The 12,788-nt window shown below is 41.3% G+C and overlaps 1 protein-coding gene across 2 annotated transcripts in view; it reads left to right on the forward strand.

The window, feature by feature from the left end:
• Nucleotides 1–12,788, forward strand: part of ST7 (suppression of tumorigenicity 7) — a 254,785-nt gene that overhangs the window by 128,984 nt on the left and 113,013 nt on the right. For both annotated transcript variants that reach the window (XM_082845894.1, XM_082845893.1), the window contains exon 2: nucleotides 5,314–5,396. In XM_082845894.1, the coding sequence (XP_082702020.1) occupies nucleotides 5,314–5,396 (83 nt within the window). The remainder of the gene's footprint in view (nucleotides 1–5,313; nucleotides 5,397–12,788) is intronic.

Consider the following 12,788-nt stretch of genomic DNA (forward strand, 5'->3'; position numbering starts at 1 on the left):
TCACAGCTTTTGTGGGTCAGGAGTACAGGCACAGTTTAGCTGGGTCTCACTAGGTTGTAATCAAGGTGTCTGTCAGGCTGTGATCTTATCTTCAGGCTCAACTGATGGAGAGTCTACTTCCAAGTTCACTTAGGCTGGAGACTCAGGTTGGGACCATTGACCTAAATGATCATCAGCTAAATGAAATGAAGAAAAAGTAAAATTAAACAGGATAAACATTTCCTTTCCCTGGGATGCTTATTATTTACTTCTCTGGTAGAAGTTGTCAACTCCTTGGGAAAATAAATTGCATCTCACTGTGAGGGTTGAGGGAAATCCTGTTTCATGTGAGCCTCAGAACCACTCTGGGAAGGTGTGGGACTTTCCCAGGGCCTCCATGCTGCAGTTGGTTTCACATTTAGAGACGAAGTCTCCTAACCCTGCTCTCTTTCCCAGGCATAATGCTTTTACACAAAATCTCTTTATTATTATTATTTTCATCCAGCTTAAATAGACGTAGTTTCTTTAACCTTTCTTCCTAGGGACTTTAGTCCTAATCTTTTCAGTGATTGCTAATTGTTATAACTTTCTAATTTTTTCTACTTCACATGCCCTGTTTTAGCAAGGTGTTAAATGGAATACAGGACAAAGCAGACCCATAGTTTTGGGTGCTGTAGACTCTATCACACTTCATATTCAGTTCTATCTAGTCAGTACCTCCAAGTCTTTGATGCTGCCTTAACCACTTTCTTTTTTTAAAAAAAATATTTTTTTCTATTTTTTATTGTATTTATTTATTTATATTTGGCTGTGTTGGGTCTTTGTGGCTGCGTGCGGGCTTTTTCTAGTTGCAGCGAGTGGGGGTTACTCTTTGTTGTGGTGCGCGGGCTTCTCATTGTGGGGACTTCTCCTGTTGCGGAGCACCAGATCTAGGTGCATGGGTTTCAGTAGTTGTGGTGCATGGGCTCAGTAGTTGTGACTCATGGGCTCTAGAGCACAGGCTCAGTAGTTGTGGCACACAGGCTCAGTAGTTGTGGCACACAGGCTTAGTTGTTCCGTGGCATGTGGGATCTTCCCGGACCAGGGCTCAAACCCGTGTCTCCTGCACTGGCAGGTGGATTCTTAACCACTGTGCCACCAGGGAAGCCCAACCTCTTCTTTCAAGGGCTTGAATAAGGCGGAATATATCTTAAGGAGTCAAACACTTCTTAAGCGTTATGTGCTCACTATGTTTTACAGAACATCTTTTCCAGGAGTCTAATTTGGGAATTGTTTGTGCTCTGAAGGATACGGGAGGAGGCTCTTACTGTCACGAGGGCCAGAAACAGGGCTGGCTCCTCACAGACAGGGCCTCACAGGGCCATTCCGAGTGCCTCCTCATTAAGCCCTCCGGTATTCTAGTTCCCTGCTCACAGGAGTGATTCTTCACTTTCCACAGTTGACCTGTTGTACTATATTCTTCCGTCCTCTCTTCTGTGATCCAGAGGGGTCACTGAGTTTTCAATCCATTAACCCACCCCTCATACCTAGTTTCTTCTCAGACCTGTACTTAATTTCTTCCTGTTTACTCATTAATTAAATGCGAAGACTGTACCAAGTTAAAGTTCAGCATCTTCAGAACGCCTGATGACACAGTCCCTGAGGCTGCCCTTGAATAACTGATGCAGTACTCTTTAAGCAGTGACCTGTTAGAATGCCCATCTGGATCGGATGAAAAGCCTTTTGACTTATTAATTTTTGTTTCCAGGTTGATATAGGACATTGTATAATTTATTTTTACCAAAGCTAGATTAGTCTTTACTGTTTGTTTTTGAATTTGTTTTTCCTTAGCCCCAGCACCTGTGGAGATGGTATCAATATGTCTATAGATGTCAGGAATATCCACTTTACGTTTCAAACCACACACCCCACAGTTTTCTGATCTAATTTTTAGGTACTTCATAAGGCCCTCATATATTTTCAAAAATAATTGCTAGTGACCCTGATGAAACTAGGCCAGGTATTCCTAGGTTTAAGGCAGTCCAGTTTGCAATGTGCAGCCCTCCTAATTTAATGGGGGCATCTTTAACTAGATGCTCCCCTTCGGGGTGGCTTCTTGCCCTTCCACCCTGGGGCTACACACACTGATGATAAGATCCCAGTGGACTTATCTTTTTTGCCCCTCCTGCTGCGGAGCACAGGCTTTGGACGCGCAGGCCCAGCGGCCATGGCTCGCGGGTCCAGCCGCTCCGTGGCACGTGGGATCCTCCCGGACCGGGGCACGAACCCGCGTCCCCTGCATTGGCAGGCGGACTCTCAACCACTGCACCACCAGGGAAGCCCCAGTGGGCTTGTCTTTAACAGTCAGTGATAAAAATAAGTACAGTGTTAAAAACATCCATCTTTCAGTATCACTTATTTAGAGCTTCCTCTCCTTTTCTAATGAAAGACTACTGTTTTCCTTTTGCTATTTTGTTCCTTAATGCTTTTCAGCAGCGTTCTCATGTTGCACCCTTGATGCCATGAGCCTGAGCTCTGGAGGCTGGATGACCGGTGTTCAGCTCTTTGCCCCGCCACCACCTGTGAAATAAGGTGAATAATAATATTGACCTCACAGAGCTGAAGTGAGCATTAAGTTCTCTAATTTGTAAAATTGCTTTATTATAAACTTTAAACACAGATAGATAGATTCAAGTGGCAAGTACTGATTGTTGATTTTTGTGCTCAGAATTGCTAAATGCCATGTCTTAATGATGTTAGCCAGAATGCCCAGTAAGACTGTAAAATTAATAGGTTATTAAATGAACACCTCCCACTCTCTAAATGTTTTCTATTTCTACTTTTCTCATTCTCTGTTTGTGTCTCTATTTCTTTTAATGGCCACCATTCTCTTTCCCAACTTTGATAGCTTTCTATAACTGGATATAGTAAAGAAGCATGTTTTAATTTTTGTATTACCTATGGTAGCTATATAATCTTAAGTAAAACTAAAGGTATAGAATGTTTATTCTTATCTCTTTAAAAAACTCACATAGTTTCTTTTTTTTCACTTGTCAATTCATTCTATAATCTTTTGTCCCCAGTCGATCAGCAATTTTCAGTAGAAAATCTTTTTTCCTCTATTGCTTTATGCTTTTGTTGCTGGGGAGTTAGCAGGGCTACCAAAGCACTTCAAATTCAGGCAAGTCTTTTCCTCTTTCTTTTAGAAATGGATTTTGTTGAATTCTATGTTCAGTTTGTCCCCAGAAACTTACTGAAAAGTATATGGTACAGATATGAATGTTCATAAATACAGAATAAAAAAGTGAATACTCTATTTTGGTGACTTTTTAAAAATAATGGAAAATGTGGGATCATTCATAGCACGAGGAGGGGAATTTTGAGAATTTTAGGCACCTCAGAATCAGACTGTCAATTACAAGCTTTGTTTTTTTAATGGCCAAGCATAACCACCTCAGCTCAACTGTACCTCCTCTTGCCTCACAGCCCTAGGCTGACTGCTTCTTCTGTGCTTTTCGCTACCTCCCTGAAAGAGTCCACTTAGTCAAGTTGTGACTATTGACTGAGCACTTTGTGTTAGTCTAGATTCGTGATTGCAAATGACAGACCACGAGTCACGGCAAACCAGTCCATTTAAAGTGGGTGTTGGGGAGGAGAAGGTTTACTGAGAGCATGCCCAGTAACCAGGAAGGATGGAGTTAGTGCATCCTTCCACATTTGTGCCTTTGCGAAGGGTCCACAGCCCAAGCTCCTTCCCTCTTCAACCCGTGCAACCAGCTGGAAAGGCTGTGTGCTGTTTCCTCAGGGCCTCAAAGCAGGCCCCGTCCTTCACTCACATTGCTCTCCTTTCCTCCTCCTGCCCACTTTGGTCTGGTTAACTCCTGCTTACTCTCCCAGACATCTTCCTGACCCCCAGCCTGAGATGCATACCTTTTATGTGTTTTCATAAAATTCTGTGCACAGGACCCTTCTATGCACTTATTAAAACTGTCTGGTGATTGCTTGTTTACTTGTCTGTTTCCCAGCTAGACTTTGACCTTCTAGAGGGTGGGAGCTGTGTCTGAATCATGCTTCCATTCTTTGTCCACAGTCTCATTCATAAACAGAGAGAAGCATTTGTTGAATGAGTGAGCATAGGATCTTTGTTCATGTTGGTGACTTTGCTTTCTGGGCTGATCTCTGTTCATGCTGGTGACTTTGCTTTGACAAATACAAAAGCCTTTTCCCTTAATGACATAAAAGTCCTACTTCTTTTTTTTTTTTTTTTTTTTTTGCGCTACGCGGGCCTCTCACTGTTGTGGCCTCTCCTGTTGCGGAGCACAGGCTCCGGACGCGCAGGCTCAGCGGCCATGGCTCACGGGCCCAGCCACTCTGCGGCATATGGGATCTTCCCGGACCGGGGCACGAACCCGTGTCCCCTGCACCGGCAGGCGGACTCTCAACCACTGCGCCACCAGGGAAGCCCAAAAGTCCTACTTCTAATGTTCTTTATTTTAAAACAGGACTGGATATGATCCCCTTCCACAAACATATTCAGTAAAGAAATGTGAATACGCATGCAAAAAACCCTTTACGTCAGTTGTTGTTTTGGTAGTAGTCAAAGTTTTGTGCAATTTCTAGATATAAATAATGACTTAAAATATACTTATAGAATGTATAAATGACCTTACTTAATGGGCAACCAGATCAACTGTGTAGTTGATATGCACAGTGTCAGGAGCAGGTCAGGAAGGTGTCTGACAATACACATTCATTTTTAGTGGCTTATTTTTCATCTTTTCTGCATTGAATATGATTATTTTGATGAGCAGTCTGACAACCTTGTAAGTTAGCTGAAAAAATTTTACTGATATATGCTAACTTACATGCTAACTCGTCCTTTCTTTTTCAGGGGTAAACATAGTGTTAGAATCTTTAATAACTGTTTAATATAGTTATTTTTCATTTGTTCTAAGGTTGAAATATGCTTGTTGGCTCATCAAAGACTGATGTGAGGGTCCCATAAAACATATTAGGGTACCTTCCGTTCCTCTCTAACAGTTTAATAACCAGCTTTGATTTGACTCCTCAGTGGCTGTAAATCCATGAAAATCATTCACAACAGTAGTTTTGGGAGGCAGAAACAAAAAGCTGCTCTTTCTTCTTGTATGTAGTTGTTTTCTTTTAGGATATATAACTTGAATCTAGTATTCCGAGCCTGTGTACTGCTGAACCATTTTAGCGGCCCTTGGCTATGATTCTAGTAATTCTTGTCATCAGAAACAAATGATTTCACCAGAAAGGAAAATGAGAGCTGGTTTTACTGATGACATACTCATGCATTCTCTGTTCTTCTCCCTCTCTCTTGTTTTTCAGTGAGCATGTTTTTGAACACATTAACACCGAAGTTCTACGTGGCCCTGACAGGCACTTCCTCACTAATATCAGGGCTTATTTTGGTAAGTGGTGGAATCCCTGCTATTTAAAAACATGCTGATTACTAATATATACGTTATATATGTACAGGAAAAAATTCTGGAAGAGTATACACCAGCACCTTACAGTGACTGCGTGTGTGTATATGTTGGATAGGGGACTGATAGAGGCCTTTCACTATCCAGGTTATATGTTTTTAAAGTATTGGAAAAAAGATTTTTTTTTAAACAATTATATACTGCTTTTGTTGAAGGAAAAAACAAAATGGAAAATAAAGGAAGACATAATTCTGTGTCAAATTCTAATGTCTAAGATACTATAAAGTGTGACTCAGTTAAACTAAAATGTTTTTCATTACCCTTTTCAAAATGGATTATTGGACATAATCAAGATCAGTAGAAATATAGCTCAGTTTCTTTAAATATATTGACATGGATGTGGCAATTCTAAGCTTTTTCCCCCTTCATCTCCTTTTCTTTTAAAATTTACATATATTTCCCTATTGCTTCCTTGAAAAAAAATCCCCAGTAGTCAAAAAGCAATATGATAATCACCCCTAAGGCTCCATTGCCTTATGTGCTAAAATAGTTATAGGTGTAATAAGTTGTAACACCTGCAGTAGTTTAATTTAAGTGACCTTAGAGGGGGCCATCTAAACTAGTGGAATCACTCTAATATAATTAAATTTATATTAAGGAGCTTTAAGGAGAAAGAGGTTTTAGAAAGCTTTTTTTCCCTCTATACATAATGCTGTGATTACTAATTATTATAGAGACATGGACAAGAAACAGTACAATGAGGTAACCACTAGTGCTGTTTCCATTTTACTAATACATAAGCTGGATAGGAAGTAACCTATCTTAGGTCACATAGATGGCAAGTGGCAGAGCAGTATTTCAACCCAGACTGGCTTGCACCAGAGCCTGTGCTTTTATCACTCACTTCACTGCCTCTCTGGTTAAGTTCTCAGCTGTTTTCCCAGCTTGCTGAACAAGTGGCAAGTCTGGATTTTATTCTAGTAGTATCTTGGTGTGGGTTCACTAGGCTATAAATGAATTACCAGAATGCAGGGTGAGCTAAGCCTAACAGTCATTTTCCCTTCTCACTTAGAGATGGTGATGTCCCATGTCCTTGCTTCTCTTCTTCTCCAAATAAAGGGGTTTCCTTAGACCATGACCAACTTTGCAGATCCAGGCTTGTGAGGCTTTCTCCCTGTGTGTGGAGTGCAGCTGCTGAAGCCTGATGGTCACTGCCATGTTGTTTTATGATATATTTGCCTTGCTGCATTCCTAGGAAGCAGAGGATACTCCTGACTAATGTAAAACTTTGAGCAAAGGAAAACCTCTGATGTGTGAAGATTTTGAAAGCCGTTCTCAAAAATGCTTGGTCTGTCATATATACACTACCAAATATAAAATGGATGGCTAGTGGGAAGCTGCTGCATAGTACAGGGAGATAAGCTCTATGCTTTGTGACGCCCTAGGGGGGTGGGAGGGAGGCTCAAAGGGAGGGAATATGGGGCTATACGTATACATATACCTGATTCACTTTGTTGTACAGCAGAAACTAACACAACATTGTAAAGCAGTTATACTCCAATAAAGATGTAAAAAGAGAGGCATGGACATATATACACTACCAAATGTAAGGTAGATAGCTAGTGGGAAGCAGCCGCATAGCACCGGGAGATCAGCTCGGTGCTTTGTGACTGCCTGGAGGGGTGGGATAGGGAGGGTGGAAGGGAGGGAGACACAAGAGGGAAGAGATATGGGAACATATGTATATGTATAACTGATTCACTTTGTTATAAAGTAGAAACTAATATACCATTGTAAAGCAATTATACTCTAATAAAGATGTAAAAAAAAAGATGTAAAAAAATATAGTGTAAAGAACACTAAATCACCTCTAAAAAATTAAAAAATAAAAAAGTGGATATATATATATATGTACAACTGATTCACTTTGCTGTACAGCAGAAACTAACACACTTTATTTTATTTTATTTTTTAAAAAATTTTTATTTATTTATTATTTTTTTAACATCTTTATTGGAGTATAATTGCTTTACAATGGTGTGTTAGTTTCTGCTTTATAACAAAGTGAATCAGTTATACATACACATATGTTCCCATATTTTTTCCCTCTTGCATCTCCCTCACTCCCACCCTCCCTATCCCACCCCTCTAGGTGGTCACAAAGCACCGAGCTGATCTCCCTGTGCTATGCGGCTGCTTCCCACTAGCTATCTATTTTACATTTGGTAGTTTATGTATGTCCATGTCACTCTCTCACTTAAACACAACACTTTAAATCAACTATACTCCAATAAAAATTTAAAAAATAATAATATATTAAAAAAAATTCTTGGTCTGTACTGAAGACAAAGTCACTACCATGTGGGAATAGCTCTTGATAGCTTTAGGCTCCTGCCTTAGAGATTGTTGACACTGGTGGTATCCAGCCCTTGGGGACTCAGCTTTGCTAGCCCTTGAAATGCACCCAGGGCTGAGCTTTCTCTTCAGCCACTGTTCTTTTCTGCCAAGTGCATTTCATGGAGAGACAGCATTGAGGTCAAGAGTCAGGTGCTTTGCAGAATAGCTGTGTGCATAGAACTGCTTAGTGGTTTGTTTCCTGGCACCAGAGAGATAATTACCTAACTACTCTCCCCTAAGCAATGTCAAGGGAGCCAGGCGGTGAATACTGAAAGTGCAGGGCTGGCCCTGAGGAATTTGTTTGGGGACCTCAGTATTTCTATGCTGGAGACTGAAATGATCATGCAATGTGATGTCTTAGGCGAAGAGAGGTAAACACAAACAAACAAAACACCCCCCTGCTATTTCCCCTATGAAGGAGAAATCAGTTAACTGAACAAACGTACATAGAAATAAAATGTGTTTGGCAAATGCTGCTTTTACACTAACATGTTTAAAAATAAGTGAGGACTCAGAAGTGTGTATTTTACTAGATATCACTGCTAGTTCTTAATTTCACAAGTTGAAAGCCAGCAATGAGTTTGTTATGCCACCTACTTGTCATTCTTCCCTTACGGTTCCTGGGCCCATATCCCCTCCAGGCACCTCCTTCCCTTGCTTAACTTCCAGCTGCCCCGTCTGGCCACTTGGCACAAGCTTTCTCATCTCAGCCCAGTTCCAGCCACAGGAACTGCACCTGTTGTCACAGTCCAGACCCACCAATTTAGTCTTTTATCTGCTGTGGGAAGGACATGCCCAGTCTGCTTGATGTAGCCTCTGTAGGCAATGTTTATTTCTGTGGAAAAAATTTCTGAGTTTTGTTTTTGCTCTTGAGAATGGTAAGGTGGATATGTGGAGAAAACGCTCCCCTTAATTTTCTCAAAATGTTGGTAGAATGGAGAAAATGCTGCTGTATTGACATTTATACTTAGATCCCTGTGTCCCCATTAACATGTGTATAGACATGCTCCTACACCTACGTGTTACACATGCATGTTAAATACAGAGATATGGGAAAAGGCAGCCAAAGCAATATTTTTAAAAATGAGAATCAAGAATAAAAATAGAAAATTAGGGCTTCCCTGGTGGTGCAGTGGTTAAGAATCCGCCTGCCAAGTCAGGGAACACGGGTTCAAGCCCTGGTCCAGGAAGATCCCACATGCCACGGAGCAACTAAGCCCATACACCACAACTACTGAGCCTGCACTCTAGAAGCCGCGAGCCACAACTAAACTACTGAAGCCCGCGCGCCTAGAGCCCGTGCTCCACAACAAGAGGAGCCACCACAATGAGAAGCCTGCGCACCACAAGGAAGAGTAGCCCCCGCTCGCCGCAACTAGAGGAAGCCCGAACGCAGCAACAAAGACCCAATGCAGCCAAAAATAAAATAAATAAATTTAAAAAAAAATAAAAAAGAAAATTAAAATAGTAAATAAAAGAATTAATTCAGGGATTAGGCGTAAAACAATTGTTTTCAGAAAAGCAGTGGAAGAGATGACAATTAGATAGGAATCAGTTGTAATGAAAGGCCCTTTTATTGTGTTTCCACTCTATGCCAGGTACTGTTCTGAGCACTTTGAATGTATTATTTCATTTAATTCTAAATGAATTCTAATTCTGATTTCATTGAAATTCTAAATTCTAAGTGGTTGATATAACCAATGCCTCTATGCTCTGAGTATAAACAGACACAAAATTTAAATAAATTGCCCAAGGATATATAGCAGACAGATGGTGGCATTTGGGTCTGTCTGACCATGCCCTCTATCCCCTCCTGTTCAAAAGTAAGGGAGTGGGACTAGAAGATTGTTGTGGCTCCTTTCAACTCTTTTTCATTCATCTAAAGAACTTGACCTCCACTTGACCTGAAAATCATGCAGTTGCAGGGCTGGAGGAAGGAACCCTCAGAAGCCATCCAGTTTAAGCCAGCAAAGACCTAAGGAACAGGCACCTAGAAAGCTTATGACTTGCCTAGGTCACCTTGCTAGGTAAGGAATAGGGAAGGCTCAAATTTAAATTTCCACTGCTTTGTCCCAGCATCATTCTGCCTCTCATAAACATGTTGACTAGGAAGATGGGTAGCAGCATTGTCTAGTGGTTGATGTATTCCTTTGAACAGACCCGTAGAAATGGGTCAGGTAGATAAAGAGAGAAGGAAAAGAAAAAGAAAGAAAGAGAAAGGAAAGGGGGAGGGAGGGAGACTACAAATGTCTCTGGAGGGAACATTTTTTCTTTTTCCAATCAGCCATGGATTAGGTCAGATTTGGTCAGTCTAGAACATGGACCATCACTTAACACAATTTATAATTTCATTTGTGACATTTATGGTCTTATCCTCTCTGTGATGGAAGCTTCACAAAGGCTGGGAACATATCTGTGTTTTTGTGTTCAGCTGTATAATGTTTGGGTCGACTCTTAAGAAATATTTGTTGAATGCACACAGATCCAGTGAGTGAATGAATTAACTGACTGTATCAGAATTATCTGGGGAGCTTGTTTAAAGTGATGGATTCTGAGTACCACCCCAGACCAACTGAATCAGAATCTCTAGGGCAAGGGCCTAGAGGAAAGCTGCCACCCAGGAGGAGCTGACAGAGCTTGGGGCGCCATGGCACAGGCTGGCATTTCCCACTTGTCAGTGGTCCCCATGACTTCACCCCAGGAGAGTGACCCTCCTGTCCAGGCCATAGTCATTAATGCTACAGTGGAAAATCTCATCCTGTGAACACGCAGACACTGAGGTGGGCATGGATCACTGGCTGTTGACCTTGAAGAGAATCTCACTTCTCCGTCTCCTCTCTTTTCTTAAAGCCTTGGCAATAGGTGGCCAGGAAAGGGGGTGGAAGGACATGAAGAGCAGTTCTTTACACAGCCCCCCTGAACTACTTAGGGGAACAGATGACTGAGGGGTGATTGGCTGGGCCCAAGGCGGCAGGAGGCCAAGACCCACTCTATAGCTCTTCCGTATTCCTAAACAAAACAGGCAGGAGCCAGGAGGAAAGAAAGGGGTGGGAGGGGCAGAGGGAGAGGGGTGGGGGAGAGAAAGAAAGAAAGAAAGAAAAGAAAGGAAAGAAGGAAGGAAGGAAAGAAAAAGAAAGAAAGAAAGGAAGGAAGGAAGAAAACGAAAGAAAGAAAGGAAAGAAAGAAAGAAAAAAAGAAAGAAGGAGAGAGAAAAAAAGGGAAGGAAGGAAGGGGGAGGGAGGGAGGGAGGAAGTTCTGTCATGCGGAATTGCAAGGGACTTTGAAAGCGTCAGTGATATGGAGGAAAGGGTATACTTGCAAATTCTAACAGGAAACTAAAAATGTTATGGATATTACTATAACCCATGCCATTTGCCTTGGTTTATCTTCAAGCCTAGAAGATCCCCTCTTGTCAAAAAACTGTTTACCACTAGATATATTTCAAGACTTAGAGCAGGTGTCAATTTGGCAGTCTATTTGGGAGTAGACTGCCAGAGTTTCGTATTTCCTCTTCAGTCTCCACCATTGCTGTATCTATCCTGTGATATCATCATCTACTTTAATCCTTGGGAAACACATAGCCAGTTTCAGGCTGTGACACCTTTGTGTTTCCCATGGGTTTAATGGAATTACATTGTGGAATTACAATGGTGCTGCTATGTGGAAATCTTGAAGCATTTTTGAGTATGTTATAGGATACAGGAGAGAGAAGTGTTTTATATATAGAACATGCAATTCTAGAAGGGGAGGTCTTGTTGGATAGGAAGAATCTAGGCATCAGCTTTTAGGTCTGTTAGACAGATGGAAGCGCCTTGTTTGTTAACCCTTTGCCAGATTTTTGTTCCTTCCCTGCAGGTGAAGATGAGATAAATTTACACCCTTAGGCCAGCTGCAAACGTGGATCTCCACTCCCAGCCCACAGCCCCATTGCTCCTTGATCATCCCCTCTGCTTCTGTCATATAGTAATGGAGAGGGTTACGAGGCCTACGTAACTGGGTTCTTGACAAATGAATCTTTGTTTTAAATATGATCTGGGTCCTGAGTATAGCGTATGGCCCTTCTGTCCTGCAAGGTATAGATCCAAACCATTTCTTTGGCCCTCATATTCCCAATTCCATCCCTGCTTCCTTTATTCTCAGATAATAACCCTTACCTGCATCTCCACTGAGATCAGTGTCATCTACATTTAATTCATTTGTTGCCTTCTTACCTGTAAAACAGCTCATCTCACACCCTACTTTCCAAAATAGAATGTATTCTTCTGTTCATTCCTGCTTCCCTTTCATCTTTAGAGCAAGAAATGGTAAGGTACCTTTTTAAGGCAGGGTAAATGTTCTTCCTGGGCTCCTGGTGTCATGTCTCTTGGTCATTTGTACGCTTTTGCACTTCGGTTTCTCTCTTTCTACTAGATTCTTTCCTCTTCCACAAATAGGTATAGGTCTCTCTTTTTTTTATAACAAACAAAATGTACACAAAACCTTTCATTGGTTTTAAACAATATCCCATTAAATCACCAGGCCAGCCCTTATCATCCATCCGTTCAACCTTTTAGCCATCTATCCATTCAGTCTTTAAACCATCCATCCTTCCATCCATCCATCCACCCATCCATCCATCCAACATTAACTGAGTGACCTTATTTTACACATTAGGCAACTGAGCCCCAGAGAATCAAGAGTACCAACCAAGACGTACAACTCAGCTATTATGCAATATTTTAGGGCCTTTACCTTTTAGCTAGATGGTAGGGTCATTGTTGACTTCCTGAATGACAAACCTACTTGATGCTTTTTAGTTCTCATCTTACTTCATCTGTATAATTCTTCGGGTAGAGAGATTACACTTTTAAAAACTGTGAAATGTGTAAATTTATGCTTTAATTTTATGGTTATTTGTCAGATTAAAAACTGTTTTGTTCCACTGTGGCAACTCCATTAAGCTACTAGCATGTCTAAGGGCTAGTTTTAAAATCTAAATTT

This window comes from Leucopleurus acutus, assembly GCF_964270905.1.
Source record: "Leucopleurus acutus genome assembly, chromosome: 9".
Lineage (NCBI taxonomy): Eukaryota > Metazoa > Chordata > Mammalia > Artiodactyla > Delphinidae > Leucopleurus > Leucopleurus acutus.